Raw genomic sequence first — 13,540 nt, forward strand, 5'->3', positions numbered from 1 at the left:
TATAACAGTTAAAGGCTTCAGTGGTTCCAGGTGAACTTAGACCACTAAAACTACAAAAAATTCTTTGAGTCAGTGGCTTGAGAATTATGCACAGAGGGGACTGATTATTCTTTACGAGGAATGTAAAATATAATGTAAACAAGGTAAATGTTAGTAATTTTATTTTTTTTTCCTTATAGCCAGGAGTAAATAATATGGATGTAGCAGCAGGTATGTATACTACTTATGGTGGTATTTATTAAACTACTTTGAATAGTAACTACCATAATTTAATGAGGAATGAAAGCAGTGTTTCTTGGGCTTTATAATCAGCTCATGTTTTTTTTTTTTTAAAGCAACGGGAAATAGGGGTAGCATTCATAATTGAATCCATAAGAAACTATAATTTTAGGTCCAGAGTTCTGGGACCAAATTTGGTCTACAGGTATGCTTTGGCCTACACGATGTTTTTAAATTTTATAATTAGTTGCTAACACCTAAAGTCTGTTGGTTTTTATGTAAAGTTTGGATTTATCTTAGATATAGGTTTTTACCCAAAGATTGGATTTCTCTTGAAAAATTGGATGATCTGAGTATTTATTGTTTATAATAGTCCTTGTGAACACAGTAAAGGATATTTGAGTGAAAAACTGTGATTGAGTTCATATTTACACTCAGCAAACATTGTAGAATGGGCTAGCACTTTCGTACTTTAGATGTTGAACATGTATGCTTATTAGCCTTCTGGACTTCTACTCAGCCATTTTTCTGTTACCTGTTTGGACCCTGTAGTTATTGCAGTGTATAAGTCCTGTGCTAATTTTTTTCTTCAATTATCAGTATTTGTTTTGACCAGTGTGACTAATATATAATAGTCATGCCTCATTTATTTGTCAGCAGTAATGTTCCACATGAATTAGTATTTCATATGTTAAACTGTGTCCTGTGATTATCCCAAAACATATTTTGTTTTAAACATTATAGATCACAACATGTTTAAATGCACCATGTGCTTTCCTGCAAGTTTATAGGGGACACAATTGATGTTTTTAAGAGGTTTCACAAGTATCATTATTTAAGCTGAAATGATGTTCTAAAATACCTAATGTAATGTTTTCGCATATTTAGGTATGTAGAGGTGATTGCTATTCCCCTAAATAATTACCTTAACATTTCTTTTTAATTACTTTTTAAATACATTGGCTTTACTGTTAGTCCATAGTAGCTTTTATTTGCTCTCAGTGGAACCTAGATAGTTGAAGTTGCCATAAGTCTAAAACACAGGGGTCAGAGGTTCGAGGTGTTTTTCTACTTCAGTATTATAAACCAGGAGGGACCCCAAAAAACCCTCCTGGAGCGCAGGCCCCTTGTAGCACAGGCTTCCCCTGTGGGTGAGTATTCTAGGAACCCATCTGTATCAGTGTACCACCTGGTGAAGTTTCGAAAGGCTGCATTTGGCTTCAGTGAATTTTTTTTTAAGACTTTGCAAAATGTGTTTGCCCATCTCATGATGGGTGACTTACAAGCACACCTGCCTACACCATGCTGAGTGTTCAGCAGTTTTTGACCAAAAACATCATGATCCCCATGCCTTATCCTCCCTATTTACCTAATCTCACCCCAAGTGACTTTTTTTTTGTTCTCCAAGTGAAAAAAGTCCTCAAAACAAAACAATTCACCAATGTGGAAGTGGTGAGACAAAAAAAAAAAAATGACAAGCACTAAAGGACATCAAAATTGAAAAATTCAGAAACTCCCTCTGAGTAGAGAGAAAAAGCCTCAATAGGTATATTGCATCAGATGGAGAATACTTTGAAGGTGACTGAAGTTTAAATATATAAGAATAGATACTCAATTTTTTATAAATTCCGTTTTTGGGGGGGTTCCCCCTCATATAGCAGAAAAAGAGGTCATGACCTCTGATAGCAAGAAGAGGAAAAAAGGCAAATGTATTAATACTCCCCAAACCAGCTTTTGGTTTGCAGATTGAAAGTTCAATGTGCCACTTAATTCTGAAATTCCTTGCACTGTACATGTTTGTTTATTGGAAAGTACAAGCACATAGGTCATATGCACAGTTTTAGGATATTTAGTGTGATGGGATGAAGTGAAAGAAATAGCACTATTAAATGTTTTTAAACTGTTAAGGAGAGCGTGATTTATCACATTGTAAATATTGTTCCCCCTCTTTTTTTTTTTAAAGGTACATCAGGCGCAGTAAGTACTTCTGGAACATATTTCATTATACTCCTTTAGCCTACTATATTGATCCTGATTTCTATTTTAAGTATCTGCTAAGTTGAACCCTTTTCCTTTCTGTGCCAAATGTTGAAAAATTCTGTGAGTTATTTATTTATTTAAGATTTTATTTATTTATTTTTAGAGAGGGGAAGGGAGGGAGAAAGAGGGAGAGAAACATCAATAGGTTGGTTGCCTTTCACATGCCCCCAACTGGGGACCTGGCACACAAACCCAGGCTTGTGTCCTGACTGCGAATCAAACTGGTGACCCTTTGTTTCTCAGGCTGGCACTCAGTCCACTGAACCACACCAGCTAGGGTTGAATGGTTTATTTTAAAATCTGATTTTGATGGGACCTAACTAGAGAAATGGGAATCAAATCTATATTAGTTTTTATAAGGATCAGAATTCTACCCATCACAGCTAGAAGGGAAATTAACTTTGTAGGTGCACCATAATTAATATGGTAACTTTTAGTTTAAGCATTACCTTAGTACCCTTACATACAAATATTTATGTAACCTTATTAATTACTGTAAACCTAATGTAGACTGTTACTAATACATAGTAATTTAAAATGCTTGTTTTGCTTCTACCTTCCTTAACACAGTGTCAGAAAGACAAGTGAATATTCAGAATTGCTTGGTTTTCCTTAGAAATGAAAATAATTATATTATTATAATACAATTTTTTCCTCAACACTTGATTTTTTTAAGATAGTATCTTCTGGTTGTTTTTGCTAATGTCTCTGTTTAAGGTATTCTATCATACATTTTTGTGGTGTTTTGGGAAAACAATAAGCCTGAGGCCTCACTTAAATGTGGCTTTTTTATATTTACTTTTTAATAGCCTCATTCTGTAGCCTTAGTGGCTTTTTTTGTTTTTTCTAAACAGGAATGAAAAAGAGTTTATATGTATAATTTCATTTAGTCAGAATAATAGTCCTGGGAGGTAACTGTTATCTCCCAGTTGAAGAAATGCAGAAAGCTGTAAATTAATTACAAATACGTAAATATTTTAAATTTGGGGGGAATTCTTTTAACTGAAATGTATATAAATATTTTAAGCTTTCTTGTGTCTTTGCTGTAACAGTTGAATGATTATAATGTATCTGTCTGATATTGTTCCATTATAACTGCCTTATTTTATTTTTGACTAATGATAGTGATTCATTTCAATTTTAGGAGGATTGACATTTTCATACTTTTCTTTCAAACTTTTCCACCCCAAAATATTATGTATTTGTTTGAAAACTTACTGTTGTAATTGTTTTTAGATTTCAGATACATAAATTTGAGTTACTTGTATGTTTCATATTATGGTCATTATCACTGATCCATAGAGGGTTCCTCACATTTTTTCATTATTACTCTCCATGTTCACTCCCATTCCTCACTCTCCCCCACCCCCACCACATGCAGTGGTGATCACTTGGATATATGTCCTAAGACATGTTTATATTAGGAAATGTTGATGATTTTTTGTGTGTATGCAGCTTACTTTGTTTCTTTTCCTTGAATTTTTAAATTTTTATTTGTTTTTTTAAATTGGTGTGTTAGTTTCAGTTATATAACATAAATGATACAGTATTTGTGTACATTGTGAAATGATCAGAATAAAATAGTTAACATCCCTTACCATACAAATTAAATTTTTTTTCTTGTGATGAGTACTTTTAAGATTTACTATCGCAACAGCTTTTCAGATGTTTGATACAGTATTCTTAGCTGTAGTCATTATGCTTTACATTACATCCCTGTTACATTTCTTTTATAGCTGAAAGTTTGTACCTTTTTGACATCCTCGACCCATTGTTCACCTATCTCCCACTCCTCCCCTCTGACAACCAGTCTGTTCACTGTATGTATGAGCTTAGGGTATTTGTGTGTTGGTTTGTTTTTTTTAGATTTTACATATAAGTGAAATCTTAGGGTATTTTCCTTTCTCTGTCTGACGACTTTTAGCATAATGCCCTCAAGGTCCATCCATGTTGTTGCAAATGGCAAGGCATCATTCTCTTGTATGACTGAATAGTATTCTATTGTGTGTATGTTCCACATCTTTATCCATTTCATCCATTGGTGGACACTTAAGTTATCTCAATATCTTGGCTGTTGTAATAAATCTGCATTGAACATGAGGGTGCTTGTATCTTAAAGTGTTTTTGTTTTCTTCAGATCAATACTCAGAAGTGAAACTGCTGGTTCATATGGTAGTTCCATTTTTAATATTTTGAGGAACCTTCATATTTTCCATAATGGCTATACCAGTTTGCTTTGATGCCAGCAGTGCTCAAGGATTTCCTTTTCTACACATCCACTTCAACACTATTTCTTGTCTTTTTGATAATAGTAATTTCTAATGGATATGAGGTGATATTTGTGGTTTTGATTTGAATTTCCCTGGTGATTAGTGGCATTGAGTATCTTTTTGTGTGCCTGTTGGCTATCTGTATTTATTCTTTGGAAAAATGTCTGTTCAGATCCTCTGCCTATTTTTTAATTGGATTATGTGTTCTTTGTGTATTTTGGATACTTAATCCTTATCAAATACCAGATTTTGCTGTGTATAATACTCTCCCATGCATAATGCACACATATTTCTGGCCCAAACTTCCAGGAAAAAAATCTTTCATTTTAATTTTTCAATTCAGTTGTTTGTTTATTTATATTTAGAAACAAAACCAATTATTGTATTCCAGGGTATTATTTTGCATATGGATATCATTGCTTTCTAGAGTTACACTTTTAATACATAAGTATAAATAAAAGAGAAACATTTAAATAGATAAACAATTAGTACTATCCATGTATAATGTGCATCCTTATTTTTCCCTCAAAAATTTGGGCAAAATGCTCATTATACATGGTATATGTATATACATGGTACATGATTTGCAAAAATTTCCTCCCATTTGGTAAGTGGTTTTTTTGTCTGTTGATGGTTTCATTTGCTGTGCCCAAGTCTTTTAGTTTGCTGTAGTCCCACTTTCTATTTTTGCTTTTCTTGCCTTTGCTTCTGGAGTCAGCTCCAAAAGTTATTGCCAAGACCACTGTCAAAGAGCTTATTATTACCATTTACGTTCTCTTCTAGGAGTCTTTGTAGTTAGTTTTAGGTCTTATATGCAGGTCTTTAAGTCAGTTTGAGTTCATTATTTTGTGTGGTATAAGATAGTGGTCTTATTTAATTATTTTGAATTTGGCTGCTCAGTTTTCCCAACATCATTTATTGAAGACACTGTCATTTCCTTATTATATATTCTTGGCTCTTTTGTCATAAATTAAATGACCGTATATATGCATGGATTTATTTCTGGACTTTCAGTTCTGTTCCATTGACCTAGGTGTCTGTTTTTATGCCAATACCATGATGGTTTTTGTTTTGTTTTTAATTTTAACATTTTATTTTCAGAAAGGAAGGGAGAGAGAAAGGAGTGGGGGAGAAAGAGAGAGGGAGAAAAACATTGATTGGTTGCCCCTCGCACACCCCCAAATGGGGACCTTGCCCCATAACCCAGGCATGTGCCCTGACTGGGAATCAAACTGTCAGCCTTTCGGTTTGCAGGACACTCAGCCCACTAACCCATACCAGTCAGGATGATACCATATTGTCTCAGTTAGTATACTTTGTAATAGAGTTTGAAATTCAGGAAGGTAATACATCCAGGTTTGTTCTTTCTCAAAATAGCTTTGTCTATTTGGGGTCTTGTGTGGTTCATACAAATTTTAGGATTGTCTATTCTGTTTTTGTGAAAAATTAGAATTTGTTTAGGAATTGCATGGAATCTGTGCATTGTTTTGCGTAGTATGTACATTTACAATATGTGTTAATTCTTCCTAATCCATTAGCACAGAAATTTCTTCATGTATTTGTGTCGTCTTCAGTTGCTTTCATCGGTGTTTTATAGCTTTTAGTGTACATGTCTTTCATCTCCTGGATTCAGTGTATTCCTCGGTGGATTGTTTTTATTTTTATTTTTTATTTATATATTTATTATCTTGGTGTGGTAGAATTGTAAATGACATTGCTATCTTAATTTCTCTGATAGTTTAATGTTAGTGAATACAAATGCAAATGATTTTTGTATATTGATTTCATATCTTGCAACTTGACTGAACTTTTCTTAATATTTTTTGTTGTAGTTTTTAGGATTTTCAATATGTGATGCATTTTTTTCCTCTGAATGGCATTGTGCTATCTTATTCTGTGACGTATGTGTTTTTTTCTCTTAAAAAGAAACTAAATGTTTTTATTGGTCTCTGTTTTCCTGCTCCCTATCTTTTGTATAATTTTCTAATCTGTCAAAATCAAAAAGTATTTTTGTTATTTTGGTTGGAGGTGCATTAAGTTTGTGGATCATGGGAATCTGTTTATGTTCATGAACATGATAGTCAGGTCTTTTGTATCTGTTCTGTGAAAGAGCTTTACATTTTCTTTATTGAAGGCTTACACATCCTGCATTCTGTTAATTTATAAATATAAAGATTTGGTGCTGTTTTGAGTCTTTCGAGCTTCATAATGATCATTTTTTATGTGTTCATCTAGTAGGCATGCTGAACTCCTGTTGCATATTGGACTTACTTTCTTAAACTGTCATCCTAAAATAATGATAGTTCTGGCTCCTCTAACTAATCCTCATCTGTTTCTACTTTTATTGTGCCAGCCAAAACCTCTAGTATTATGATAAGTAGCAGTGATAAGCTGGCATCTTTGTCTTGGTTTTTTGTTTTTTTTGTTTTTTGTTTTTTTTTCCCTTAATGGGAATACGTGTAAAATTTCTCCACTAAATATAATGTTTGCTATAGCTTTTTGGTATATAACCTTTATTAAGTTCAAGCTTTTTTCTTTTTGTGGTTTGTTGGTATGGATTTCAATACCTGCTTATTTTTAATGTTCTCCAGTCCTTTTTCCACTATTAACTAAGAGGATCATAAGATAATTCTTTTCTGGTCTGTTAATGTGAAAGTACACAGATAAATTTGCTGACATTAACTCATCTCTGTATTACTAAAATGAATCCTGATTATTCATTATTTGTGTGTTTAGGATGTGTATGTGTGCACACACTAATTTTTTATTTCATCTGGATTTACATGGTTAATTTTTATGTTGTTCTTGTCTGGGCAGGAACCCCTCTTTCTGGTCCCTAGAACAGCTCATATAAATGACAAGCACCTTCTTAATAGCTTACTATAACAACCAGACATTGGACTACACCTAATATTTTTTGAGGATAGAAGTTTTGGGTTACCATTTCAATTTCTTTAGTGGTCATTGAAGATATTCCAGTTTTAAATTTCTTCTCATAATTTGTTTTTTTCCCAGATACCCATTTATTTATTTTGCTGAGTTTTAATAATTATTTGGCATATTGTTAGAAATCCTAATAGCTATTATCTTCCTTTGTTTTGGGAGAGAGTGACTTCATAAATTTATTTCTGCTATTACTTATTTTCTTGGTTGCTCTATTGCTGTTTTCCTAACTTCAGTGTTTAGCTTGCTGGTTTTCAGATATCCTTATTTTTAATAGACCTTGTTTTTTTTTTTGTTTTTGTTTTTTGAACCAAATTGAGCTCAAAGTAGAGAATCCCTCCCATACACCCATTCTCCCCATATACACACAGCCTCCCCTATACTATCAATATCTCCCATAACAGGGGTACATTTGTTACAATCAGTGAACATGTATTTAAGACATCAGCACCCAAAGTCCACTTTACATTATGGTTCACTCTTGGTGTTTCGCATTCTCTGTGTTTGACAGATGTGTAATGACATTGTATCTATCATGATAGTATCATACAGTATGGTTTTACTGCTCTAAAAACCCTGTTATGCCTATTCATCTGTAATAATGTATGATGATGAGCATCTTTTCATGTGCTTATTTGCCATCTGTATGCCTTTTTGTTAAGGTGCAGATCTTTTGCCCATTTTTCAGTTGTTTTTTTTTTTCTTAATGTTAAGTTCAAAGAGTTTTATGTATAAATATTACTGAATTTATTGGGATGACACTGGTTAGCAAAATTATACAAGGTTCAGGGCCACAGTTCTACAACACATCACATTGTTTGTACACTGTATTGTGTGTTCACCTTGCCAAGTCTTTGTCCATCACCATTTATCCCCTCTATAGCCTTTTCCAGCCCCCCCACCACCCTGGCAGTTACCACATTGTTGTTCATGTCCATGAGTTCTTTCTCCTTTTTTCCCCCAATCCCTCCATTCTCCTCACCCCAACCCCACAGCTGTCAGCTTGCATTCTTCCTATGAGTCTAGAATCATCAGTTCATCAGTTGTGTCTTTCGCTCCCAGTTTGTGTTCTCATTCTCTTGACTCTCTGACATAGAATTTTTTAATTTAATGAAGTTCATCCCATTAGTTATTTTATAGATCATGTTTTTAGGTAACTTGTTTTTTTTTAAGGTATGCTTTTTTGTATTATGATCAGAAAACACAGTCTATAAGAAGTTGATTTTTTGCAGTTTATTAAAGCTTCAATTATGTTCTATTTCAGTATCAGTTTATTAGTATACAAGTCCTTTTGCTGTTATGGTTTGTGCTTTAGATTCTATTTAGATAGGGCAAACGGCTACTATATCTATTTTTTTTATCTTTATTTTTTTGCCTTGTAAAAACTTGTTATATTTTGAATAGACTATTTTTTTCATTTTTATTGTAAGCTAGTTATCTGCCAATTCATAAATTTTATAATGTTTATCTTACAGGCAGCTATATTATCAGATTTCCTGGATAGTTAGAATAGCTTTTTAAATTTTAGTTTCTAGAGTTCATTTGAGCCTTCAGTAGTAAAGGAAAGAGAATTTATCTCTTTCCAATATTTATACCAATCATTTCATTTGTAGCTGTGCTGTATTTGTTGAATTGTAGTGATTACAAACTCATGCTTTCATGGTTTTAATGAAATGGCTTTAGAATTGTTTTTCTTGGTTTTTGATAAATTGTCCTTTATCATTTAGATATTTTTATTTTATATAAGGATTTTTGTTTTTATTTTTTGAGTACTTGTGAATTTTTATAATTTTTAGGGTGTGGTTTAATCATAACAAGTATTATTATTAGTGTGATCACATAGTGGTGTTTTCTCTTTTCAACTTGTTAATGCAAATAATTTTTTAATAGATTTTTCAATATTGAGCCACCCTTGTACTTCTATAATAAATTCTGCTTGGTCAAAGTGCATACCTTATAGGATTGATTCTCTTGGCTAATATTTTATTTAAATTCTTAGTTTTATATTCATAGATAACATTGCCTGCTTTTCTTTTTGGATACCTTTCCTGTTTTGTTGCTAATAAAGAACTTTATTTTTTTCTATGACCAGAAATAATGTTGTTATAACTCTCTGTTCTTTAAAGGTTATATAGTATTTTACTGTGAATCTGGCTAGGTATCTTTCTGTTTCTTCTATGGTAATTAGAATATTCAATTGTGATGTGTTTTTCTGTGTTGTATTTTGGTAGTTTGTGAGAAAATAATTTCCTTTAGGTTTTATTTTCCTTATTTAGAGTAGTGAGAGGATCTTCCTGTTTAGCATTTGGATTTCATAACTTCTCTTTTGGTTTATTTCAATTTAGCTTATACATTGTATAAATACTTATGAATATATAAATGTTTATCACTGCTTATGTATACATAATTGAATTTGAATGTAGTAAATTTATTTATAGTCCAATGTTGACTAGCTTTTTTGAATCTGAAACTTTCATTATCTCTCTTGATAATTATATATTTTCTGTGTACATTTTGCCACTGCATCAGCACTTCATCTTAGACATTTTCTATTAGGTTAAAAATAGATCTGCATAAGATACATCTTATAATATGAATGGACTATAATTGAACTGTTTTCCTGTGGGTGGATATTGAATTGTTTCTAATTTTTTACCATGACAAGCAATCCTGTGGGAAACATTTTTGCAGCTATATAAGTGGGATTTTGTAAAGTGAGATTTCAGGATCTAGAAATGTTTGCACTTTTAATTTTAGTAAGAATATAAAATTGGTGAAAAATACTAATTTCCCAATAGGAGCATTAGACTGCCCTTTTCTTCACACCCTTTTAACATTGTATGCTGATAGTCTTGTCATTTATTTGATGAGCAAAAACTTCCATTATAATGTGTGCTTTCTTGATTTACTAATAAAGTTAAACATCTACATGTATTATCTGTACTGACTTCTATTAAAGGCCATGCTTGTTTTTCCATTTGATTGTCTTATTAATTGTAGTAGATTTTTCTGTTTGAAGGATAAAAATTTTTAATGCCTTAATTTGCAAATGTTTACCATTTGTAAAAATGTTGACTTTCGATTGATTCCCCAGAACTACCATTTATGTCAATAATTTTTTATTAATACAGTAGCTATGTCAGTAATAAAATAATTTTGGGAATGTGTCATCTGACAAAAATGCAGAATAATTCCAGTATTAGGAAATCTTAACTCCTGCAAGTCCCCAAAGCAACTAACCTTAAGGTTAAAACTAATTTCCTGGCTTTGGTCCTTTCAAAATATACATCTGAGTCTTCCTTAGATCCGCTCCCCCGCATTTCTTCAAGGGCAGTCTCAGTCTTTGATGGGCAACACTTGCTTATTGCTCTGAAGGTAGTTGTTAATATATCCATTAACGTTTTATGCCATTCTTTATCTTATATTCACCATTTAGATATATTTGTTTTTAAATTTTTCTTTTAACATAGTTTTGGCCAAAAGCAAGATAAATTACAGTTTTACTTTAAGCTGCAGATTTAAGAAAAAGGAGTAAAAAAACTTACCAGATAAATCATTTTCCTCACTCCAAAATTAACTTCTGTAAGTGAATTGCATATTGGTTAAAATATTAGTACAGAATTTATATTACTATCTGAAGTGATTATTTCTATTGATGCAAAGATTTGGAAACTTGCTTCTTAATAGGACCTTAATTTGGCCAGAACAATGTTGTAGTGAACTAACTAACTAGCCATGTTACTTTCTTATGCTCTGTTTTCTGTGAAGTAGGGCTAATAATTGATAGCTACCTCAGAAGGTTACTACAAGAATTAACTGATAATTGATGCAAAGCAGTTAGCACAGTGCTTAACATTTAGTACTTGATGGGGAATTTATCTGTTCTTACTGATAAGATAGTCCTTGAATATAGCAAGCTTGATACAGTGTTTCAGAGTGGGTAAAATACGGTCTTTAGAGGTAGATGTGATTGAATTGTTCTAGTTTTATCTTTTATTTATTGAATTACTGTGAGCAGGTTATTAACCCATCTAAGCCTTCGTTTTCTTATTTGTAAAATGGTGCTGGTGGTCTTTCATTCTTTTGTAAGGTTCAAAGTAACAGATAGTGAATACCAAATTGTTTACTATTTGTTTTACTGATTTGTACATTTCCTCTCATTCTCCCCATTGCTTGGTCTTTCACATTCCATAATATCTTAAGTTTTTTTATGGTGAACCACCTCTTTCCTTGATGCCCTTTAGCAGATGTGACTTGAGAAATTTAAATATAATTTTGGAACTTAACAGATTTCTCTTTAAGGTAATACAGTCTTGAGATGCTACTGAGTTAATTTTTAAAACACCAGAAACAAATACCAACTTAATTTATGAAAGCACCATTTAATTTATGAAATGTATTAACCATACACTTGAATCTTTTGTTTATGCCTCTAATTGCATTACTTTGTAATGAAATTTTAAAGTAGGTGAATAACAGCAAGCTAAATATTTTTCACCAGTTAATTTTAATCTTTCCTCCAGAGAGATTGTAGTTGTCGTATCTTCTTGTACATGGTGCTAGAGTATGTTAAAGAATTTTTTACATCTTCAGAATTATGTATCTTGCCAGTTTATTCAGAAACCCACTCTGTATATAGTTGTCAGATGACTGATGACTTTATAAATCTCTATAGGAGGGACTAATTTTGTTATCAAACGGCTGAGATTTTATCAGTTTCTTTCAATTTAATGGCTATCTATAATTCTTTCATTGTAATTGTCTTCTCAAAAGTTGTAGAAAATAAATATCTTACCTCTTCTGTTTGTTAAAATCAGTTTATGTTCTTCTAAGTCATCTTACTCTGCATTCCCACTTTTTACAATAACTACAGAAGGAAATTTAGAATCAGCACCAGTGGTTTTTTAGTTATTTTTTTTTTAAGTGCTGCATTATAAGTGTTCTTAATGCCACAGAGGAGTGATACTATGTGACTTTATCAGCAAGTCTGATACAAAAACTCTCTCAATGTGAAATTTAAAGAATAGCTTGACTATTTTATTTGTGTATTTTTATGTATTCACAAAAGTGATATGTGTTTTTTTAAAAGTGTCCAAGTAAGAATAAATTATTTCAAAAAATTTGTAACAAAATTTCTGAGTGGTACAAATCATGTGATAGTTTCATAATTATATTTTTTCTTTCTTAGAGATATAGTAATGTTTTGTCTTAGAATTGAAGAAACATGAAGAGATCATCTCTATAACCCTCTTTAAAGTATACTTCAGTTTGTTACCATCTGAAAAATCTGCCAGAATTGGGCTTAGTACCTTTGATCTCATTTAGTAATTTACTCACTCATGAGTCCTTGTAAAACTTTTTAAGCTACTTATATTAAGATAGACTGACATGTAAAAAGATGTACATATTTAATGTGTACAGCTGGATGGTTTGGGGAACAAGTAATACACCTGTAAAACTAGCACCACCATCAAGATCATAGGTATCTATCATCTCGCACAGTTCCCCCCATCCCTTTATTATTATTTGTGTGTACAAGTGTGTGTGTATAGTAATGTTGTAAAACTCTTAACAGACCTTTATTTGAGGCACATGAAAATCAATACCTGAGGTTTTATTAGGAACTTTTAGTAGGTTCTTAATAGTTCTTTTGGATTCAAAGAGTGAATTTACGATCTCTATCAAACTAGTTTCATATGAAACGTTATCTCACCTATCTTGTATTAGGGCATTTGGATTCACGTTTTAGTCCTGCTAAATTTCACCTTGTTGATTATTAGCTTCTGATTGTCATCAGAAGTCATCCTTTCTAATTTGACTGCTGCCTTTTTATAGCATGTTTGTTTAGAGCTTTGTCCAACTTGATATAAATATTCTTTGAATTTGGGTGGTTGGGTTCATGATCAATGAACCTGTACTACATTAGTATGGACTCTTATCCATAAGGCATTGATTTGTGTGGATGAAATAATATCTCACATGTTTAAGTTAAAAAGTTACTGTTCTTATGGAAACAGTCATATCCTTACAATTCTGAGATTTTACAGAGAGAGCGATCCTAAAACCTG

The 13,540-nt window shown here is 32.1% G+C and overlaps 1 protein-coding gene across 8 annotated transcripts in view; it reads left to right on the forward strand.

Annotated features, from left to right (window-relative positions):
• The window catches only part of PRPF40A (pre-mRNA processing factor 40 homolog A), a 55,813-nt gene that overhangs the window by 16,709 nt on the left and 25,564 nt on the right, over nt 1–13,540 (forward strand). For all 8 annotated transcript variants that reach the window (XM_028509868.2, XM_028509869.2, XM_028509867.2 and 5 more), the window contains exons 4-5: nt 180–210; nt 2,183–2,196. In XM_028509868.2, the coding sequence (XP_028365669.1) occupies nt 180–210; nt 2,183–2,196 (45 nt within the window). The remainder of the gene's footprint in view (nt 1–179; nt 211–2,182; nt 2,197–13,540) is intronic.

The sequence above is a fragment of the Phyllostomus discolor genome, chromosome 4, assembly GCF_004126475.2.
Source record: "Phyllostomus discolor isolate MPI-MPIP mPhyDis1 chromosome 4, mPhyDis1.pri.v3, whole genome shotgun sequence".
In the NCBI taxonomy this organism is placed as follows: domain Eukaryota; kingdom Metazoa; phylum Chordata; class Mammalia; order Chiroptera; family Phyllostomidae; genus Phyllostomus; species Phyllostomus discolor.